Source organism: Astatotilapia calliptera, chromosome 11 (genome assembly GCF_964374335.1).
Source record: "Astatotilapia calliptera chromosome 11, fAstCal68.1, whole genome shotgun sequence".
In the NCBI taxonomy this organism is placed as follows: domain Eukaryota; kingdom Metazoa; phylum Chordata; class Actinopteri; order Cichliformes; family Cichlidae; genus Astatotilapia; species Astatotilapia calliptera.
In genome coordinates, this window is record NC_137432.1 from 35,254,163 (window position 1) to 35,278,424 (window position 24,262).

Sequence of the window (24,262 nt, forward strand, 5' to 3'; positions counted from 1 at the left end):
TATCACGGCCAAAACTAACGTAAGTCTAATGAGCTGGAGTTTCTTCTTCGCAGTGTACAGAAGAAGTTCAGGGCACGACCAATGTGCTTGTTCAGCGAGAAGCTTCGTACTTCTGGGCCTCTGCGACCCCCGCTGCTGACACTTGACAGCTCCTTTGACTCAGCGCTGACAGTAGCCTACTCTGCTGCACACATGCACCACTCTGACTCTGACGAGCATTCATGCATTCATTCTTGAAACAAGCACATCTGTATTCACTTGGTCTATCTGGTCGCGATCCACTCAAATGCAGTAATACGTGATACTGGTGCAGCTGAGGTCACAGTAATGGCATGTGCACTATGTGGTACCGTCTTGCCTGGAAAGTAAGATGCTTTGGTTCCCCATGCTTGCAGGAGTACATTATTTGCCCCGGGCGGCCCAGAGATATTGCAAGCTTTATTTTTAGCACTGTTTTGGAGCTCAGCGATGTGTATAAATCAACATTAGGTCTGTTGGGTTCCAGTAATGACAACGTTGACTAAGGCTGACCAGTCATCCGATTGGTGCATGGCACTCTTCTTTGTAAACTGCTAAGGAAGGCAGAAAAAGGAAAATAGCCCTCAGAGAGGGAACAAAGGCAGCGCGGAGAGCAGACCGCAGAGAGTGAATGAAAGACAGAGTGAGGTAGAGAGATGAGTGGAGAAAACAGGCATCTCAGCGTTTTCGCTTGTGCCAAATCGTTACTGTATATTCATGCAACCTAGAGCCGTGCCTCTGCACCCTATACGTACAAACGGACAGCCAGAAGAATGGGTGTGCTCATTGAAATTCTGTCCACTGTGCTTCACAGGCCCTTAATAGACAGCCTCGGGGGTGGAGAGGTAGGCCTACAGTAGAGTAGCGCATATTGGGCTCTGGATGACTCACGCTGCTATACCCCAGTGAATATCTCAGCATCTTGACTTTGCTCTGCACGGTTCCAAAGTTTGGATTGAAGGGGTTGGGTACTTTTTGTAGGCAGGTATAGAGCATGTGCTGCATTTCTCTGAAGCTTTGTGCTAATGAACAGTGATTCGTGTTGCTCTTACTCAACATCTGTCATGTTTCTCTTTAAAAGTTTGGCTTCAAGTTGACACAAACATCTGCAGTGGCAGAAGAGTGGAGTAACGGTGATATATGGTTCCTCTTTTAATAATAAAATATATGGGAGGAACTAACATGCTGAAACTTAGAAACATTTGTTTGCTGCAAGCTATAACACTACTTTTCCTGTTGCCTTTGAAGATAAAATGTGCAAACAACCCAGTCCAACTTTGAGTACGAAACCTTGAACCTGAACGTGTCAGTTTTTTGCACTGTTTGTGCAAAAAACTTCATATGTATCGCATGTTTTTCGTTTAGTTTAACGATCAGATAAAATTCTGCCATTTTGCTTCTGTTGGACTTTGACGTTTGCAGCGAAGGAAGAGAAGAAAGATTTCTTCAACATAGATTTTAAGATAAACTGTGAGCAGTAAATTGGACATAAATGCCAGTTGTAGAAAAAATGATGACAAATTAAAACTCATAAGTGCAGACTGATATTTAATGCAAATCTTTTTTTTTAATTTGCAAGAAGGTTTAATGAATACTCCAGTTTCATAAAAGTACATTTTTCTGGCAATAATTTTATGGTTCAGGCTTTATAGAGATAAAGAAGTCACTAAATTATTTGGCGGGTAAAAGACCCCCGAATAATTATCCTAAAAACAGATTAGGATTCGAATTGCTGACGTGTTTAGGCTGTAATGCTCGTAATTATTTATTTATTTTTGTTACATTTTTTTTCTTGTGGAAAAACATTCCCATATTGATTCAGTCAGCACTCTACAACTGAAGCACTGGTGAAATGAACAGCTGTGGGCTTCATGAATAAGAGAACTTTAAATAAAATGAAGTCTCTAATGTGAGATTTTAATTTTTTCAACTTTTTTTTTTTAATTAAAACTGTAAATTCAGAGGTGTCATGATGGTGTGCTAGTTAGCACTGACACATCACACCAAGAGCATCCTGAGTTTGGATTCACTGGCCATCTGGGGCCCTTCTGCATGGAGTTTGCATGTTCTCTGTGTGCCTGCTCGGGTTTTTCCTGGGTGCGCAGGCTTTCTTCCAAATACTTATTGGGTTAATAAACTGGCCCTAGGTGTCAAAGTGAATGGTTTCATGTCTCTCTGTGTTAGCCCTGTGACTGGTGACCTGTGCAGGGGGTCAGCCTCTCGCCCTGTCACAACTGGGATAGGCTTCAGCACCAACAGCCGTCTGGGAAACAGATCAATGGAATGACACAGAGAGAGTAAATTACTGCATTATAACAATGAATCAGAGAAGCCTGATGTTCTACCAGTTCTGCAAATTCTCACCTGCAATGCATGAGCTTACAGCTTGTGTGTAAACTTGATGTCTGCTGATTACATGAAATAGTTCACTGATAACGTATCATCTATTAAAACAAAGTTAATGATATAATATATTGAGCATAAAAATCTTTTTATGGTTTAATTTTTTATACAAGAAAATTTTTACTGAAACAAACTGTAGAAAACTGTTATATATAATTGTTAAATATATATAGTTAAATATAGATTAATGTATAAAGATGTATATATTGCTAGGGTCTATAGGGATGCTATAAATAAATAGTAGCGTGTATATAAATGTGTATTTTATATGTTAAGTACAGGTAGGAATTAATAAGCATTTCCTTCCTCCTACAGGTTTTTTCATGTAAATATCATGGCTCTCTTTGATTTCATGTTCATTTGTTTTTTGTGCTTATTAAAATTTGTTATTTGCTATTTCACCACAATTATTTTGTTCAATCCAGATCTCCACAAAGTCAACAGAGGTCACCAAACCTTTTCAAACTCCCCTTCTTTGAACCAGTGGACCGTTTGGCATCATTTGTCTTATTTGCTCTGTAACATTTATTATAATTTCAAATAAATGCTGTTAGGTTTTACTGAAAATGCTTTTGGTGGTAATGACATTGATTTATTTAGTTTCCGCATGCAACATTGACATCCTCCCGAAATGGTTTAAAGTTTCTCCACCAAACACAAAAAAACAAAGAGAAAGGGATTTATGTCAGGTATATGGTATTTTTATTTTAGTGCTTTAACTTGTATTATTATTATTATTATTATTATTATTATTATTATTATTATTATTAGTTTTAGTTTTAGTTTTAAAATCAGATTTAGCTAATAAATACAAATTTATGTAGATAATTCTTGAACCTAATTTCCCAAATAATGGCTCAGGAACAAGGGAACTCACACTGGCCTCTACATCCGTTCTGTAATATTAGCTTCTATAAAGACAAAAATAAATAAATAACAACAGTACTAAAGGCCAACAAATATTTTTTTCAAGTGATTTATTACTGAGGCAGTCCTGAAATTCTGACAGGGGACTGGAGTGCATGGAGTTTCATTCATAATGGACACAAAACAGTTGCACCTTCATGAGTGTGGTTAGCACAGTAAGCCTGCATCAGTGCAAACTCGGTATTGGAGGGTTTTATAACCCGCTTGCACTTAAGGCTAGTTGGCTTAGAATAGCACTTCATGTGACAGATCTCCAACAGCAACACACAACCACAGTTAAAGTGTAGGGAAACAGTGTAGGGTGGATTAGAAATATCCTGCCGTGTTTGAATTACCCACTCATTCACTATATAGTGCACCATGTAGTCTGTCATCCATTTTGCAGTGCTCTTCAAAAATCTCAACTGTAAATGTAATTTACTATATAGTGCTTCAATGTCATTGCACATCTCAGGAAACACAGAAAAGTAATGTACAGAAGCCGTGCACAAGTGAGACCTTTGTGCCTTTTCTGTTTGTTTTTAGAAGGGGGAAAGGAGCTGTCAGATATGCTTTTAATATTTGTATTAAATATGAATTAAGCCGAATTATACTGCTTTTAGGTGGATGAAGTTCATAGAAATTGTTGTCGTTAAAGTTATGTGTGCTCAGATATACATTTTCCTTTCAATGTTGTGGAGATATTTGCCAATTACAACCTGTACTTATCCAAAAATAGCACTACTGAGGCACCCATTGCCTCAAATGTGTTTTTCTGCTCTTGTTCGCAATGTTAGGAATATTTAACAATATCTAGTGCATAATTATAATTATGTAATAACGATGCATTGTGTAGTATATCAGCAGCTATCTATGCTTAATTCCATGTGAGTCCACTATGTAGCAAACACCATGCAGTGGATGATTAAATCCACAGATTAAATGCATAAAAGGGGGATAATTAAGCACAGGTGCAAGACATTAGAGAAGACAAGCAATCAAACAGGTGGAAAACCAAACACATAAGGACAGGAAGTGGAGGGTTTGAAATGTGAAGACGCCCATAAATACAAAGTAAAACACAATGAAATAGAAAGAAAGCCCACCTCAAACAAATGATTCAAGTGATCTTTAGAAGCAGCTGTAAAGTCCTGGTTCTACATGATTTTAAAAAAGCTTGCTGCCATAAGTCGCCCTAATGAATTATGAATTTGTCAGCCTGCACTCCACATTCTCTCTGCTCCATCCCTCTTTTCATTTCTCTTTACTCCTCATACTACCTGCATTTAAAAAAAATTATGCAGCAAGAAAGGCTCAGCAGTAGCTGTAGTGACCCTCATATACATATCTTGAGGTTTTATTCACCCAAGAGATACATAGTAAAAGGTTTTCTTGTTTCCAGACTGGAATTTTTGTGTGTGGTTATATTAGAAACTTTGTAGGACTAGACAAAATATTAACCGTGTTTACAGTGATCACCCCACATTAGAAAATAATTTATGTGATAACTGTCGAGCGATTAAAGTTGCCCTAAAGCATGACTGAAAACTTCTCCCTGTCATGGGATGAAAAGTGATGGAGCACATGAAGCCACACTCTGCGATTCACCCCTCATCACTCCTGCATTCGTCCATGTTAATTAGCTTTGCTTGTTTTGGAGTTCATCAATATTTTAGCACCCCAATTCATAATTCAAACAGGAACCTGAAAAATCAACCGAGTTGTTATTTCGCTACGATTTCCGCTTCGGCTGGGGATGTGGAAACGCTGTAGCCGTCAGTGTCTGGTAACCAGGATTTGAGGGAGAATATGTGAAATGACGATACTGTAATCAGTTATGACATGCTGCGTGGTGTTGCATTTTGGGCCACAGGCAAGACTTTTTTTTTTTTTTGCTCTCATGAGGAGAGTGTGCAACGCTTCAGTCGGTCACCTCCACAACCGATTTCCTACATCAAATGCTTGTATGTTAACTTCATGCAGCAGGTCGGATGAATGTCAGCAGCCCGCTGCTCTTGAGTATCTGTTTCAAATAAACAGTGTTTTCTCCCCCGGGTCTGTGAGTACATGTGACTGTGTGAAAATGTGTCTGTGTTCTGGCCTCGTACTACAGCCTGCAGATGTTGTAGGTGTGAACTTGACTTTTCCTTGTAGCAGGAGGTGTGAACCGCTGGGGAAATGTTATTCTGGCTGACTCACAAACTGCAGGAATCTTTCTGAGAAATCGTTTACCTGTGGATTTAGTTCAAAAATCTGTGTATTCTTCCAACTTAAAAAACAAACCATCAATTGGTTTCAGAATAAATCGATTTAAAAAGATCTCCTGTTCTGAACCACGAGATGTAATCTTGCTCCTTGTGGAATGGTCATTAGCCTTACAGGGAGACGGTGCTATTTTTTTATTTAGAAAAACATTAAACAAGTACAAAAAATCCAGCCTGTTGGCAGTTTGTTTTGTTTTCTCTTTGAAGACAATGTATTGTGTGTGTTTGACCAGACGATTTCTAAAAGAAGAGTGAGTCTTTGAATTCCCGCATGAAGCAGGATAAAGTGAGAGAACTGCCCCCAGACGTTTGCTTTTAAACCATAAAATGCTCAGTGGCGTAATCTGAAGCATGTGAGAGATGCTGCCTCACTGAATAAAAATAAAAAAAAATGTTGAAACCTTAAAGCGACACACTAAATAAGGAGTTTTGAGAGCAGGCAGAGGAAATGTGAGGTCAGTATTAGAACAGCTGATCCACGGGTCCACGGCAGGTCACTGAGATGCAGAGGAATGATGGTCACACAGATGGGTGCATTGAAGAGTTGTAGCCAAAGAAAAGTGATGTACACATCACTTCTCAAAGCCCAGACATTATTATTCTGTTCTCATTCTGCTTTTCCTCATACAGTAATATCCTCATATACAAAATCTTCCTAAAAATGCTTAATGTAATTTATGACTTTAAATACAGCCTAAGATTGTGTAATAAGGCCAGAAACCCGAGACCACAGAGAAGAAAGAAAAGACAAACTGCCTCATTTACCCACAGAGCTTAGCCACACATTTTTCACTTAAGACAAAGTCACACAGCTACCTGGAAAGTATCCATATTAATGTCTCCAGTACTCTGTGATCAATTTCTTTAATTATCTCAAGCGCCGGGCCCTAAGATATCACTTTCATTCTTTTTCCATATTTTCTTAAATGATCCCTGGAATCAGGGAAAGCACTGAAGATAATTCGTTCCCCTGTCGAGGAGATTATACGTTGGTTTGCCGGCTGTCTGTCAGCAGGATATCTGAGGAACCTTAGAACAGATTTCTGCTAATTTTGGTGGACGGGATAGCTGCAGGCCAAAGAACAGATGATTAGATTATGGTGGTGAGCTGGATCTAGGACTTGTTCAATTAGACAATTATCATTTTAAGCTGTAAAAGTAACGGAGATAGAGGTTCACTGTGTGGTGCCTTCTTTCTAAAAATAAAATGGGGAAGAATTTGTCTGTTTTATTTCACATTTCACTCTGGAGTGTTTCCAAATACGTCTTTGGTCGTCATAGTGCCGCTTAGCATTTATTTCAGTAAAGTTTTAGATATAAGAAGAGACTCTTGTTTTTGTTTTGCTGCATATGTGTGAATGGGATTAGTGTTTTAAAAAAAGGACTTTTTTTTCTCTCTGGAATATGTTATTACAGGGGAAAAGTGAGCTAGTATGAGGTATCTCAACAACTGCACTAACCATTATGTGAGTTTTCAGTTATTTTTACAATCCCCTGCTAGTTTTTAGGTCCGTGTGCGTGTTCCCTTATGAAAATATAAAAAAAAAAACAGAGGTTTTGACAAATTTGTTTGCAAAGCCGTAGTGTGGCATTTTGAGATTTAAACTTTTTTGGTTCGTCAAATGGTAAATGGTAAATGGCCTGCATTTGTATAGCGCTTTTTCTAGTCCCTAAGGACCCCAAAGCGCTTCACACTACATTCAGTCATTCACCCATTCACACACACATGTGTCAAGTGTGGAATTGCCAAGGAACAACTAGCATGGCAATTTTCCAGAGGCAAAAAATTGAACAATAATATATATAATGTGCTGTGATCTAGCTCATTGTTATCTGCATAGAAAAAGTCACAATAGTAAATAAAACAAAACAAAAAAACAAATAAAAAATGGCAAGTTGTGATTTTCATGTTGGGTAATGTTAGGCTAAACTGAATAAGCCATTTTCAATTCAATTCAATTTTATTTATATAGCGCCAAATCACAACATAAGTCGCCTCAAGGCGCTTCATAGATTTTAACTGCTTCATAACTGTAGCTTGACTGGAAAGCAACAGCATTAAACCAGCTGCCAAATATTGTGTTGATCCCCTTTGTGTTGCTAAAACAACTCTGAACTGTCTGGACATGACTCCAGGGCCTCTAGGCGTGTCCTGTGGTGTCTGCCAGCACGAAGTTGGCAGTTGAGCCTTTTGGTCCAGTGGCTTGCAGTGTGGGACCTCCCTGGTGCTTCGGGTGGATTCTGGATCACATTGGCATCTAAGCAGTTTGGAAGCCGGGTCAATGGCTTGGGCTGTTGTTGTTGTTCCTGAACAGTTTTTGTAGAGTGGTGGGGTGCATTGTCCTGCTGAGAGGGCACTGCCGGTGGGGGATGCTGTTGCAAAAACTGTTGTGTGGGAGGTTGAAATAACATACACACAAATGCCAGGACTTGAGTTTTCCCAGCTGGACGGTTCACGGCAATAATGAGGTTAGAACTGTTTTATGCACATTACCTGTCAGTAATTCTAATGTTGTGGGAGCGTGGTGTATAAGTGGTGTATAATAAGCGCATTTGGAAGCACACTTGATGTATTCTTTAGGTTGGTTAAATGTTTGTATTATTTTGTTGATCTCTTCTTTTTGTGCTTTTGAAAAGAAATGTCAAATCAAATGTTCTTTCTTCTCTCGTTGCCTGGAACTTGTGTCTGTTTCCATCTTTATAGCAGATCAAAATACGTTTACGACATCTGACATTGATTTTATGAAGGTAGACGTGACACAGCACCACAGCCCTCCTTCCAGTGATCCTAACTGACCCTCTTTTCCCTCCTCTCTACCACCCCCTCTGCCCTCCTTCTCTCCTTTTTTAGATGCAAGGTGTGCCGTCCCCCCCTCCTATCATTATCACCATCATCGCTCCCACGCCCACTCCTTCCACGCTCCCTCCTACGACCGTCCCGCTCACGAACGTCCTACCTACAACCGTCCCTCCTACAGCCGTCCTTCTCACGACCGCCCTTCCTTCGATCGCCCGTCCTTTGACCACCCTTCCTTCGACCGCCCGTCCTTCGACCCCCCATCCTTTGACCGCCCGTCCTTCGACCGCCCATCCTTTGATCGTCCTACCTTCGATCGCCCATCCTACAGCCGTCCCTCGCACGAACGCCCCATCTACGACCGCCCATCACACGATCGTCCACCTCAGGACCGTTGGAACCCCCGTCTTCGCGTGAGCACCGGAAATCAGCTCTACATGTTGGACCAGGAAGAGGTATTGTACTCCACACCCCAAAGATACACTTATTCTCATGGACTTTTTGCCACAGGTGGGAAACCAGAAGAAAATTAGGATGCTACTCAATCCCTATCAAGTATTTTTCACCAGATACCACTCTAAAAGACGGATATTTCCGTTTTTTGATTGAAGTCACACTCGTTGATCACATTGTATCGTCACTTGGTACAAATAGTGCTCAAACAACTTTTATTACATAGACAAGTGAAACGAAATAAGATAATACACCAAACATGACAAATATCTCATAACATCATGTAAATAGACATGACATATTTTGTTGTTTCAGACTTAGATCCTGGCAAGATTTAAATTCCACTCATCAAAATGAAAAATTTAGTGGTCATGGAGGGAATGCTGTACCTCTTCCCACATCACCACTCAGTCTCTGGTAGTGTAAAATGCAGCCCTCTCGCTACAGTACAGGTTTCTGTTCTTATGGGTCAAGTGAGAAAAATATTCCACGGAACTGATCAAAAATAAGCCCAGTGACATGAGCACATTGAACAACAACCAAGAAAAACACAACAACAAGCAAACAAAAATGGTGTCACCAACAGAGCATTTAGATTGAGTAACACTTGCTGAGAAACTTTAACTGCACTTACAACCACATCGGTGATATGAGCCTTCTACATGATTATTAAATGAACTTAACATAATCAGAACCAACAGGTTAGACCCACTGTCTTGGGTTTGCTTATGAAACCCAGGGTGTCCGAACCTGTTTTTTTCAGGCTGTCATTAGTGCACAGGGGCTCCTAGCATGTTGGAAATCCATATAGAAATGTTAATAAAGTTTAAAACTTCAATAAGCTCCTTGGGATGCTTCTACAAATTATGGTCCAAATGTGCTTACCTAATTCAGGAGATGTAATTGGGTAAGGGACAAACGTTTGTAACTGAGGTACTATGCTGTATGTCAGAATAATTGTTGGACCTATGAGACTAGAATGTTTACTGATCTGTGGAGTGATACAAGTACATTTCTACAACACTGAAACCCGCTATAATTCTCAAACGGAAAAAGTTTTGAGTCAACGACAGTCTAAGTCTCAGTGTACAGTCAAATTCAATAATGGAAACAAAGAACAACTGTGAATGAATAGGTATAGATGATGCAGTACACCCTGGTGGAGACCGGAGAACTTGCACTCTGTCATGTGGGCCTTTACTGTGAGCTGGCCTGTTGGAAGTCATAAAAGCCAATGGAAGTGCAGGTTTGCCAAAAGCCAACTGAATGACTCTCAAGCCACTAGAAACAAAACCATTGGGGCTGAAAAAAAGGCAAATATAGTATGTGTTCCCAAAGTGCATGTGGAGGAAAGTGAAACATGTAGTGGCAGCAACATGTTGTGGGGATATTTCCCTTTACTGTTACAGAGACTGAGAGTTATGTTAAAGGGAAAGATATAGAAACCTAGAGAGCAACCCTGAGTGAAAATCTGTTTCAGAATGTTTTGGATCTAATTTTTGGGCAAAGGTTAACTTTTCCAGAAGATGAAGCATATCACCAAGAAAACACAGAAGTGGTTTTGAGAAACCTATTTGAAAGTCGTTGAGTGGCCAAACCGGAGACCACAACTGCACCTCAAACAGCATCTTTGGAGAAACCTGAAAACGGCTGTGCACTTACACTCCCAATTCAACCTGATGGAGCTTACGTGATTCTGCCAAGAAAAATGGGAAAGTCTTCCAAAAGAAAGGTGTGCCAAGCTTGTAGGATCATTTCCAAGAAGACTTTAAAGTGTCAGTGCTGCAAAAGGTGCTTCAACTAAATTCTAAGGGAAGGACCTGAATGTCAAATAGGATATTTCAAGTCCTTTACAAAAGACTTTGAAATGTTTTTACTTAAAAATTATTATGAAAAATGATGTCTGAAACATTAAAAGATATGAAAATAGTGATTACAAAACTTACCGAATGTCCGGTACTGTTGCGGTCCCATTAGAAAATGGTTTTGCAGAATGCCTGGCTTGAATTTAAAGCAGGTGTATATATAATATGTAATCTATTGTAGCAAAGCATAACTGACTTCGAGCCATTTATCTAAAAGCAATCATAACCAAAGACATAGACTGGATAGATTAGTAGACCTAGATTCAGATTCTATCAAACACTATCTTGATGGGTATTCTCACAATGACCTGTCATAAGTTTTTGTGCTATTTAAGGGCCAATACTTTTTAATAATATCTACTTTAAAGAAGGTCAGACAGAGAGGACTGTGTCCAGACTGTCCCACACACTCGAGTTTCCCTGGACTGAATCAGTGTCGCCTCAGGCTCGCTGTTGGGGTTCATTTTCAGGGGCAGCTGTTGTTTCTGGGGGAAGCCGACTGTTTCTGGCTGTCATTAGACACAGTTACACGGCAACCACAAACCTCAGAAGATTAAAAAACACAGTGGGATGGTAGTTATTTTGAAATTAAAAAGTATACATCACTTCTTTGGTCATCTAAGTAATTATTTATTTAGTTCTTAAATTTTCTTGAACCGCCTATAAACAGCCAGCCAAAATGAAATGTTTCATGGAAATTATGATGAAGCCAGTGCTGCAGAAATAATTTTCCATGAAATGCAGATGAAATTAAGGATGATTAAGGAATTATATCAAGGAGAACACACACATTACAGCATTTTTGATCAGTAATTTGTGAAATTATAACCCTACAGAGTTTTATAAGCTACCTTTTACTCTCAAAACCAACCACCATTGTTGGTTTTGGTATTTTCACAGTATTTGTTAAAAGAAGCAGTTACATTGAATCAAATGCATCCTACCTGTCTCTGACATGAAAAAAAATTATTGGAAACATGAGGTTCAGCCTGTGTGACACTTTTTAGGCAGCACAGATGGTCTGAAGACGTCGTTTCTGTGTTTTACAATAGAAAATATATTCTAATTGGATTTTAATATCCTAGATTTGTCAGATGGTTGTTTAAAGTTGCTCAGGGTTGACTTTTCCCTGAATAGCAGTTGTCTGCACTGTTGTTTATTACATCAACTGCACGGTAACAACGTAACTTTGATATATGTAGAGCTTTAAATGCTTTAATAAATGCCTCTCTGTTTTTAGCTGGTACTTAACAATTTGTTCTGTTTTTCACCACTCCCGAGATCTACAGTGAAAATGAAATGTTTGCTGTTTAAACAGGGCTAAACTGAATTGTGTACAAGACAAAGCTTGACTGTGTTTATTCTCTGGTTCCTCAGTTAGTTAACACTGATTAACTGGGCTTTTTAAAATGTGTATTAGTGTGATAAACAGAGAGAGTGCATCTGCTGCTGGTTAGAGTAAAATCTCATCTTCAGGCCAGGAGATGGTACTATTCTGCAAGTTTTCCAACTCACACATGCACACAGACACACACAAATGCACACGGTTTAAGCTAACACTGCTGATTTATAACACTACTTATAATGCCACCATAAATGAGGCAGTGGCCTGAAAAATCCATAGGTCACTTCCCCAAACTTGGCGGGGCAATTATTGTATTATGCACATGCTATTATATTTTTCAGTTTGCATTAAAGGCCTAAATTCTGACACATGAAAATACAGCTGTTTTATTTGTGCTTACTTTTAATTTGTCTGCCTCACTGCCTGTTGCTATTTATGCAGTATGTGTGCCACTGCATGGCCTGTGATTTAACCTCTCACTCTAAGGTAAACTCAGCTTTGTTGGCAAGGCAATAAAGTAATGAATCCTTGCATGGTCAACATACAAGTGCCAGCTTTACTGTCATGTGTGTGCATGGCTGCCGGTGGTATTTCTGCTGGTCATCGCTTCGATGAATGCAGCAGCATTTCCAGTGATAACCCCGCACAACTGCTGAAGGACTGAATGGAGAGCCCGGTTCAATTAATCGGTGGCTCATCCCTGCCTAATTGTGCCAATAAGGCAGCAGCTGTGAACGAATCTAAGGCAGGGCTGACGTGCTGATGGCCGTCACCTCGGCGACGGCGAGAGGCATTAAATATTCATGCCTGTCACTCACCTCATGCAGAGCGGGTGTCTCTCGCCTCCTCTCCCTTTCACGCACAAACACAGACATACACACACTCGCCCTTCAATTTATTTCCATTCGTTTTAGATGGCTTCTGTGGCTCAGCAAAAAAAAAAAAGAAAAAGAAAAAAGCAAAAAAAAAGCAATCATACTGTACTTTTCCACAGCGGAGATATGGAGGATCAGAGGAGGACCTTGCTCTCCTTTCTCTGCTTCCCGCACATTTTGTTATCAGCCCATCTCAAACACACACCTTTCACCTCTCTGATTTTCTGTTTGCTTATATGCTTTGCATCTAAGCTCAGCGCAGTTCCTGCTGTGTCTCGTATCTCTGCCTCCTCCAGCCTCAGTCCTCATATTAATTCCCTCCATTGATCCATCACTCTTACCTTTTTTTCTTCTCTCCCCTGCTTCCTGCTATCTCTCGTCTTTATCTAATCTCCCTGTTGTTTCATCCCCTCCTACTCTCCCTAATCTGTCTGCTTCTCTGCCTCCTTCCTTCTGTCTCCATATTCTTTGCGGCCGCACTTCCTCTTTCTGCTCCTCTCTCTCTCCATTTTTTTTGCTGCGGCTCTCCTTCACAGTTTCTCCCTCTTTCCTGCTCTGTCCCTTTCCTCCTCATCCACCCGCCCACTCTATCTCCGTCCTTTCCTCTGTGCTCCTCTTCCTCGCTCCCTCTCTCCAGGGCGACTGGCAGGAGTCTTTGGCTCTCCCACAGGCCACCTGTCTCTGTGCTCCTCACAGCTCCATTCACTTACCGCTCCATTTTTTAAAAAATGTTTTATGAATGGCAGCCATCAGAAAGACACGGGAGGGACGTCTCCCCGGAGAGCTGAGGTGTCGCTTCCGGGAACAAGACTCCTCTGTTGTGCCTAAAATGTGTCACTATGGAAATTTGTGTTAATGTGCGTCTGTGTAGCTTTTCACTCCTGGTGTGTTGGGTTCATTGAACTGTTTCCTACTAATCGAGTGTGCAGTCACTTCATAGGGATAGAATGGGATTAAACTCTCATTGACATGTCAGCCATTGGCTTACTTTAATTGCCAAGGATAATACCTACAAGATGTGTGGAAAGTTAAAAATAAATGCTTTTTAAATATCTTGCCTTTATTACAAGCCCCTTAATTTGCTTTCCCCCTCCAACAAAATGTCATCCAGTAATCACAACCAAATGTGACTTTAAGCTTCCTCCCCTCAGCTTTTGTGTGTGATTGGTAAAAAATTCTTCCCAGTGAATTCCAAGCAAGAAAAATGGAGCAGCGTTACTTAGAAAACAAGCGAGCATGCAGCCCGAAGCAGCGGAAAATGTCACTTAGTGTTACTCTGTCTGGGATCATATGTTAGGATTAGAAGAAGAAGAAGAAAAAAATTGGTACAAATGGATGCACTACAAAAACTACAGTAGAGTTGAATCAGCACTGTAGATACTGCAGAAGGAAGGAAGTGAAGAAAACTAGAAGCAGCTGTCTTAGTAATTGTTTAACTTTGTAAATGAATCAGAATTATGATGATTAATTCCTAACTTAATCAATAATTTCTGATAATGGCTAATCCTTGTAGTCAGATATTCAGGAAATAATATTAAACATTTGGTGACTCAGCCTTCTCAAAAGTAGGATTTTCTTCGAGAAAAAGTAATGAACTTTTTTTAACGTCCAGACTTATGCGCTCATCTGGATGATCAATCCCTTCCCACCAATTTTCCTCACTGCTGCAGACTGCTCTTCCTCCTTTTGTCCTGTAGGGGGAGCGAGAGGGTTGACAGTGATGGCTTCCTGCCATCCTCTTCTCCACCTCCTTCTCCTCCTTGCATCTCGCATTAATTTGAGGTGACAGAGTTTCATATACCATTGCCACGCACCAGTGCCCTGTCCCCAAAGTCATGTGTTTGGGCTTCGCTCCTCCAACTGTGTTATGCAAGAAAAAAAAACACAATGTGGAAGGGGGGGGAGCAAGAGCCTTGCTCAGCCTGAGAGTATTTGAAAGAGCTGGGAAATATCAGCACTAGATGTAGTCCTGTAGCTCAAAACACATATGGTTGATGATTGTATCTGCTTCTTTAGTGGCCCCATTTCCTGCACTGAATTTTACATTTGACTGCATTAGAGCTTATCTGCAAAGAGGCCACAGCACCTCAGTGGCTTTAGCTTGTAGCTACTGTTGTCACAGTGCATAAAGAGTTGCTCAGAGGTGGATAGCATGTTTGCTCATGACCCCGGAGAACGCATCGAGGTGGCTGTCGTGTGGGAGTCGAAGGGATTAATTATGTAATGAACACAGGTGGGCTGTGGTTTGCAGAAAAGAAGAGAAAGACTGATTCTTTTAGTAAGGTGGCCGGACTGAACCCCTGGGGCGATGTTAACAAGAACGTCTTGGTATTTGAGTAACTATTACATGCCATTTAAATAAAAATTGTCACTCACTCAGAAATAAAACATTTTTCCAAAGGTCATCCTGTACATACAAGGGTTTAAGTGACTTTTATCTTAACATTTTGATTAATTTGCCTGTCCTCTGACTAGCGTGCAGTTTATTTTGTCCTCAATTCCTTGGAGGCACCTAGAGAAAGAGGAAAACTATGTCTAATTTGTCTCCTGCCATCTTACCAGTAGAAACTGCCAAATCTCTATGACCTTAAAAGCAATTCTCTGCCATTTATCATTTTTATTAAGAAGAATTGTACTTGGCTGGGTTCTTTTCTGTGGGATGTGGAGACTTATGGGTGGCTTGAACTGTTTTTATGCTGTTACAGCCTCTACGAGCATGCAGAATAGACTACCTCAACATACATTAACATTTTAAGGATTTAGTTCACGATGTCAGCCCACATGCATCAGCTAGAGCTTCATTTCGACCTCTTCTAAAAGTCTTCCTGCTCGCCATTTTGCCTGTATATGTTCTTATGATGCTTTTTAATTTATGCTGTGCTATTTTTAAATGTCTTTTTTCACTGTTTTCATCACGTTCTTATGTCAATTTAGGATAATTTACTATTCTGCCATTCTCATGTTAATAACTGATGTCATATGAAATATTTATTTCAGACAGTGTTCTTCATGTGTCCATCCATCCATCCATGGTCATCAGGCAGCAGTCTGTTTTTACCCTACTAACTCCTTTATGTCAATACAGAGAAGCTCTCAAGTGACAAACTTCCATACTTACAGTTGCTTCTTTGAGTGCATTAGTGTGTTTACACTGTTGAATATACTGAAATCTTCCAGCCCACTGAAGTACTCATTACAATCACAGGTTAACTGAAAGGACACCTTGCAGTTTTCAGCCAATAGAAGCATAACTTGTTGGTATCAGTGCATTTAAAACCAAGCATAACGTGTGTTAAATTATAGAGTTAGATATGTGAAACTGGTATTATGTGTGGTCAGATGACTTTTTGGGAAGTCACAGAATACACTAGCTAACATGAGAATCACTGACAGTGAACAGATGTCTGAACAACCTCAGTGAGTGGTGGCTTTTCTGAGTCCCTCTAAAAACACTGAGATCCTCAGCCTATCTTTAATATGGGATCAGTGATCTTCATGTTTCTCATTCATTGTCTTATATAACCAGCAGTGTTCATGTTAACCTGCTCTTGTTTGCATAAAGACAATGTTGCTGTTACTGTAGCTGTGCAAATGAGAGACCACCAGCATGACTTGACACCTCTGAAAAAGATTTGGGACTAGATCTAAAATTTTTGCAGATTCACTGATTGCAATGGGTTGTTGCTCAGAAGTTGCCATGTTGGTTTTATATTTAAAATGTGAGAACAGACTGATTACATGAGATATTTAACCAATCAAATTGTCTCAAACATCAGATGTTGGGAAGCAGTGTGACCCCTTGTGTCCTTAAAGTACTTGAACTCTCCTCCTGCAGCAGCGCTATCCCACCGCAGAGGAGGCATGCACCATTTTCTGACTGAGAACTACAAGCTCAGATTTGGAGGTCTCATCCCAGCTGCTTCTCATGCTGCTGCTAATCACTCAAGTGCACGCAGGATGTAACCGCATGATGAAGCCAGCAGTCCTATATTATCTCTCATATGCAAAGATGAGACACCAACACCCTCTGTCCCTTGGCTGTGCCCAGAAATTCTTTCCATTAAATCTATGAACAGAATTGGTGACAAAGGGCAGTCTTGGCAGAGTCCAACACCTACTGGAAATGAGTTTGACTTACTGCCAAAATGCAAGCCAGGTTCTTGTTGTTGATGTAGAGAGAGACTCTTTTCTGTCAATCAATAGCATCACTTTTATTTTTATCATAGCGCACAACTCTTTTATTTTAATGGCTATGCCTCTTTTTGGAAAGTGCTTGAGGTCAGAAGGAGGTGGAACATCTGTCTATGAAAGGACAAAACTGATGCTCTGAAGGACACATGCTTTTGGACAAGTTGACTCCTATCGTGCTGTACAGAAAGCATGTGTGTGCATTAGTGTGTGTGTGTGTTCCAGCTAAGTGTGTGTATGATTTTGTGCTTGAGCCAGCATCAGACAGCCAGCAGTGTTTGATTACTGCCCTGTTAAGAAATAATGGATTGCTAGGTTTTCAAACATCACACAGTGCACACTATTTCTTGCAGTTATACAGACTCATTAAGCTTTCTTTCTTTCTCTTGCAAACAGACTCCCTCTTTCCCTTTCTTAACCCACACTTTCCCATGCACATCATGCCACCATATTCCCTTGCTCCTCACAGCTGGGACTGAAGAAGCAATGATGGCGTATGGGCTATCCAGCCTGCAGCATCGCTCAACCCAACCTGCCAAGCTGAACAAAAACCCACTCTTCCCTTCACATGAATGGCTCTACCTTCACTCTTCTGCCACCCTCCTTTCCTTTCTCTTCAGACATCACAATCCCTAAATCCAAACCTTTTCCACTATGCCAGGACTGGCAGTTCCCTCATATGATGTGACACAGTTGTTGTTCTTAATCATTTCTAATCATCTGACTGTAATTAGAAATGGATCGATTTCAATCTTGTGCATTACCAAAGTTATCATGGATGCGTAAATCCATCAGGCAAACACTTCATTTCAGATCGAATGATATTGATCGCAACACTGCAGGTGTCAACAGTCTCCAAGCATGATCCAGAACCTGAAATCAAATGTCTAACTTGTCTTTAACCAAGTGTTGTGATCAAGTGTTGCACTTGGAAGGTATTAATTTACTAATCTATACTTTAATTAGAGAATCGGGGAATGTTGGATTGTTGAAGTCTTCACTCTTTCACATTTAAGGACTCATAAATAAATGCCAAATACTACTTCGTTGTACACTAAGACATTCTGCTGTCACATTCTGTTAACACAGCATGTGGACGCAGTGACAGCCACACCATCGGTTCAGCTACTAAATGTAATAATGATGGAACTTTGGGGAATAGTGAAACTCACTGGATGCACGATTAGAATCAATGCTGAAATACTGAAAACTTTTTTTTTCTTTGCTAAGATTATGGTCCAGCTGGTCTTTTTACCCAGTAAATATTTGTTCCCTAAACAAGATATCTCCCCAAATACTGGCCACATGGTATGGACATTTATGGATCCAACAGAATGATTCATGTGTTAGTTTAGGTCAATATTGCAACTTTGCCCAGTATCTTTACTCCTTGCAAGAATTTTGAATTTATGTTTTTGAAGTCTGTTTAAGACTCTGCGTCTTGGTTGAATTATAGTTTCAAAATGTTCGATATTCTTTGTGAATATCAGCTAGACCTTCTTCCACCTTTCTAACGATGACGACCTTCTGTACCTTTTTAAAATGTTATCCATTTAGAAATTATAATGATATATAGTGATATATACAGAGTCTCACTGTGCAGCTCTTGCACTAAAATAGGAGCGTGAAGACTGTCATGAACTGTGACAGTGCCAAGGTCTGTACAGATGGACTATACTTTACATGAGGATGTATAAACATGCATAGAAATGTTCATCCACTGATGCTAGTCATTTCACAACCAAAGAAGTTGTGAACGTCATGTTGAAAAATCAAACAGGTCTCTGTTTTTTAGCCATTAGGAATACAGAAAAAAACACTAATTCTGGGTAAGAATGACATCTTGGGTCAGTTGCGTGAGAGATTATTATTATTATTTTACTACTTCTTCACTTTGAATTGATTCTGCATGACTTCATGCCACTGGACTGGAATTGACCGGAGGCAGTTGCCACCCTCAAGCATAAGAAAAATCAAAAATGAATGTGCAGATTGGCATTAAATTTGCTTTTACAAGTGCTCTGAATAAACCCGTGTTGTAGATACATTTTGATTTAGATGTCCTCGTGATTTTTTTTCTGCAGCACCACTTTTACTTGCATGCTGTAGTTATCTTTGCGAATAAGAAAAAGCTGTTAGTAGAGCTCAGAGTGCTTGCTGGATCATAGAAGAGCATCTGATGGCCTCTCTCAAAACACTTTTTAGAGGAGCTGCTTCCCACAATTTTTGTATCTTTGTGATACAGATACTGTAATTTAACAACCAGGCAGCAACTGTCCAGGTGTTTTGTGATGACACTTTCCAAAATTGAACTCTCTCAAGCTGTTGTTTTTCTTTTTCTCAACCACTTTCAGCGCTCTTTCTCGGCACCACCGAGTGAAACGCCTAAATTCCTTCGAGAAAATATTTTCTAATATTTTTTGTGAGTGTCGGTGTCCTAGTCATTTTGCACCTCTCTGTCATAGCTGACTTCTTGCTCTGCCTTTGAGTGTGGCCACTGGGAAGGAGTTAAAGCCTTGTCAATATCCTTGTTTTGTTCTGCTTGCAGAGTTCTAATGGACACTGTAGCTTCTAGTTTCCACCATAAAACGCTGTATTTACATTACCACTGGCCCTTTGTGGTGTGAAAGAAATAATTTATTTAAATATGTGTGTGCGACACAAGTCCACCATCTAAAATGGTCAGAGTGCAAGCTTAATGCTGCCTCTCCATGGATGCTGAGAGCAAGCTGCCTGCCAGCTTCTTTTGCCAACTCATGGCAACCCCAGAGACGGTGTTATGTCACATCTCCAGCTGTTGACCTCGCCACATCTGACCAATCGCATCCTGCCACACACAGAGAAAAAAAATGCCTCCAGGTGTTTTCCCCATGCTGGAAGCTGTGGTGGGATGCCTATTGGTGGGGTAGAAAGTTGTTTTGGAGCCTTTCCATGAGTCAAGCTGTCAGTGATGAATTGCACAGGGCAGGGCAGCAGTAGGGGAGAAAATGAGTGGGCTTGTTCTTGTTCAAGTAGATGTGACTGGGGAAAATTACCATATTTAGCTTGTTGTAACTGGCATTTAGATGGCTAGTCAGGAATTTAGCTTTTTATGACTCATGGATTTAAGTTGATTTTAGTTATTTGCGTGTAACTCACACCCTTATTAAGAATCTACTGTGTAAGAAGGAGGATTTGAAAGTGTTAATGTGTATGCATGAGCAAACCTATGCTTACATGTATTTTGTAGGCTTCTTAGAACTCGTACTGTAGATAAAAGTGAGCACAGCCCAGTTGTCTCTTGTGGAATCCATGGCAACAGCAGAAAATCTGGACAGAGAGAAGCATCACTTTAACCCTGCTGAAAAGCACAGCGATCCCTTCAATAACCGCAAAACCATTCAGTGAGATTACCTGCTGTATGAGTTTGCTACTCCTCCACACACCCCTCCCAATTCCTCTTTCGTGGACTCATTGCTGGTGCAGAGCTCAATCAGGCAATATGAAACCACTTCGCTTATTACATGCATTTAGAAACACTGTGAGGCACGGCGGTCCCAATAAGGCTTCAGAAACCGTGGCTTTATCTGCATTCGCGATCATATGGAGCTGGCTGAATGTGGGGTTAATTCAGGTTTGCTAGTCCTTATTGGCACTAAAGCATATTCAATTAGTAGAACAGAGTGCTCAGCCACTCTGCTGCTGCTTCCTGCATTAATCTGGCAGCGAGAATTAAAAGAGGGAAAGAAAAAAAAGGGTATGCACTGACAAGACCTGGATTTAAATTGAAGGTGAATGCACTAAAAGGCTTCGATTTAGAATGAAGAAGGCTGTCTTATTACTTTTCTTGAGGATCTAATAATGTTACCATGGTATGAGGAAAACTCACTAGTAACATGTAGCATGTAAATGAGCACAACCATTTGTACCAGCTGTTAAGTTGATGGCTGGATGGATGGACAGATGGATGGTCAGGCGATATTATTTTCTGGATTTACCCAAATAGATTTTTTTGAGTAAACCTTTGTCTCAGTAGATTTTGCAGAAATGTGTACTACATTAAAAGACATAGTAGTCTGTAGTAGTCTATAAGGTGTGACAAAACAACACAGGAGATAAAGCATGCAGATGCACAGACTCCAAGGAAGGCTAAAAGCTGAGAAATGGGAAACTCGCCCAATAAAAATGGAACTTGCTCTGTGCATTCTCACTCTGGACTCATAAAGAATGGATTCTGCTTAATATATTTTTCATTAAGGAGGTTGTACTGTAATTTCATCGTAACCAGCAATATGTTCATTCCAAGACAACATTACAACGTCGCTTTGTGCTCTTTGGCTGCACAAGTTGCAAAGTAGAGAGTAATTGCTAAGGCTGCTGATTTACGATGCTTGTACCCGATTAAGTTGGATAAAGAGACTCATAAGCAGAATCCCGATGCTGTGATGTGTCTTCAGCTTGGCTGCTTTAACTAGATTATTGCAGCAGAGATTTGCATTTATGTATACGAGTGTGAGTGTGTGTGTGTGTGTGTGTGTGTGTGTGTTTATCTGTACAATGTGATATAGCTGTGCAGTGGTAGTGAAGGATGGCAGTAGCTTGATGTGGAGTTGTGTTTGCATTAAATTATTATGTGTCACTTTGGACACACATGAGAACACACTCTACCAATTAGCTGTCTTTAGTTTCCTAAACTCAGACAAAAATGCGCACGCTCGCTCTGGAATTCTTTTATCTTCACAGAGCATCTTTGGAATGAGCGCCTCTCTGCTTTCTTGAGGGACATATGGCTCAGTATGACCTGCCAGCGTCCTTCACTATTGCTGGCTTTACCCCAAAGCCCCCCAGGCTGCACTATCCTGCACTGCTCTCTGCAGTTAGTACCACCTTCTGACTGTCTGTGTTCTAACCAGCTCTTTTATGCAGACACTATTCCCAATAGAACACTCTAAAACGCACACACACATATATTATATTAACACAAGCAAGGCTACTGCTCTCATTTCTGCACACACCTTTTTATGTTTATGTCAGCATGCATAAAGGACAGTGGCTGATGCTCATACCTGCTGTTCATACAGCATCTATTCATATTTGAAATAATCACTACAATTCAGCGTTTCTTAAAACTGTAGAAACAGAATTTATGTACCACCTGGGTGCAGAAGAAGAAAAATGTTATGGTCTCACATTTCAACAGCTATATGCAGCTATAGACAACAGCTTGGCAATAATTTGGCCTCTGCAGTTTGTTTTGCTTGAACTGGTACTGTCAGACATTTTATTATATGTCAGTTATTTCAGTTATGCACACACGACAAGGAAGGACTCCAGTAGAGCTCCATGATGCAGTAATAATGTTTATTTGTACATAACAAGACTGGTGTTGCAGTACTAATGTTTTACAAAAACATATAAATAAAATTCAGTTATATATGCAGATGAAATATATTTATGAATTTAGAAGCTCTGGGTTAACCCAACAACTGTTTTTGGACTATAGGAAAAAGCTGGAGTGCAATACAAATACAAATATACATAAGAATAAATAACAATGAACTGAAAAAAATAGAACATAGATTCAAAAGTTCAGAATATGAAAATGAGCTAAAAAGCTTAAAACAAATAATTTTAAAAAAGCACTAGAAGACTTTAAAGCTAGAAAATTTATTTTTATTAAATAAGAAAACTTTACAAGAAATCCCTTTGAAATATTCTTTTTAAAACTAATGAAGCAACTCAAACAGTAAATAGTTTTGTAACAAAGGTGACAAATATATCTTAAGGCAGAATATGTAGTTGAACTGTGTTGGGTTAGAGTGCCTAAGTAGACCAAAAACGTATTAAATTTACAGGCATTTGAATGTCTTTTTGTTTAATATCAACTAAACTCTGAGCTCTGCCTTTTGCCTCCTTCAGCATGCTACCTGACACTTTTTTGTTTTCTGCAGTCTGGTAATGGTCAGGCAGAGAAAGGGGGTTAATTTTGTTGAAATATCTGCCTGATTGTGCTGAAGCCTGGCTTTTTAAGAGCAAACATGAGGTGTTTGGTGTCATAAAGCAATGCTACAAACATCAATCCAATCAATCAAATGGGACTAAAATGCAGCAAACACATAGTTTAGTAAGAACTCCAACCTAAATCTAATGCAGCTTAATACAGCAGTCCAGCTTTCACATACTGGTGCATCACAGTGTGTTATTTTGAGTCAAGTCTCATCATAGATTTCTGTTGGCATTTCTTTGTGTTTCCTTGGTGTTCTGGGGCTCATTGCCAACAATGTACTAGCTTTGGTGTTCAGCCAAGATTTATAGGTCGGTGCTGTACAGTATACGCTGTATTTTCTGGGTGGAACTGTGATGTTTCCAAAGGACCAGGGTTTCTGATTAGTGCAGCACATTCTCCCATTTATTTTCCCTCAAGTCTCACTTTTATGAATTCAGGGACTGTGGGCCCAAATGTGGCAGCAGTGTGAAATGTGGCTTGTTTTATTTTTTCCTTGTCTTCTTGCTTTGGGTTTTCAGTCACAAAGTGAACTGCTGTGGAAGATATACAGTGATTCCTTTTTTTAATAATATATTTTTTCTTTTACTTTTGTTGGGTGATGTGCAAAGACTTTAAAGAACATGATCCAAATGTTGGCCTGTGGGCTACATCTTAACCAACATTAACTGTGCTCATATTATCCTCATTTACAGGCTCATAAATCTATTTCAGGATACTATTAGAATAGTTTACTTGCTTTAATGTTCAAAACCACATTATTTTTAAAAAAAAAGAAAAAAAAGAAAGGACATTGCCGCAGCACCTTTTTTTCATCTCCTTTCTCAATTGATCCATCTCACCTGCTGTCACTCCTCATTTTGCGTTTGTTGGTCAGCTGATGAAACACAAGAAAACTAAAAATATGTAAATAAGAGCACTGTAACTGGGAATTCTTCTTTATTAAAAATAAATATAAGACTGGGAGAAAGAACAAAAAGGGACCATGGTAATATTAACCACATTAGCCATGCTTTGTGCTAATATTAAATATGAAGGCTTAAAATAAAAGTAATTTGCTGAACCTTCAGTTCCTCATATACCAGGAGTCCATAAAAGATTTTGTGCTGTGATATTTGCTTTGCTTTGCTCATAGCTGAGACTTTTATGGATCAGTTAGCCAGAT

General features: G+C 39.8%; 1 protein-coding gene across 9 annotated transcripts in view; it reads left to right on the forward strand.

The window, feature by feature from the left end:
• syngap1b (synaptic Ras GTPase activating protein 1b) overlaps window positions 1–24,262 on the forward strand; it is a 183,196-nt gene that overhangs the window by 38,962 nt on the left and 119,972 nt on the right. For all 9 annotated transcript variants that reach the window (XM_026184939.2, XM_026184943.2, XM_026184940.2 and 6 more), the window contains exon 2: window positions 8,443–8,843. In XM_026184939.2, coding sequence (XP_026040724.1) covers window positions 8,443–8,843 — 401 coding nt within the window. The remainder of the gene's footprint in view (window positions 1–8,442; window positions 8,844–24,262) is intronic.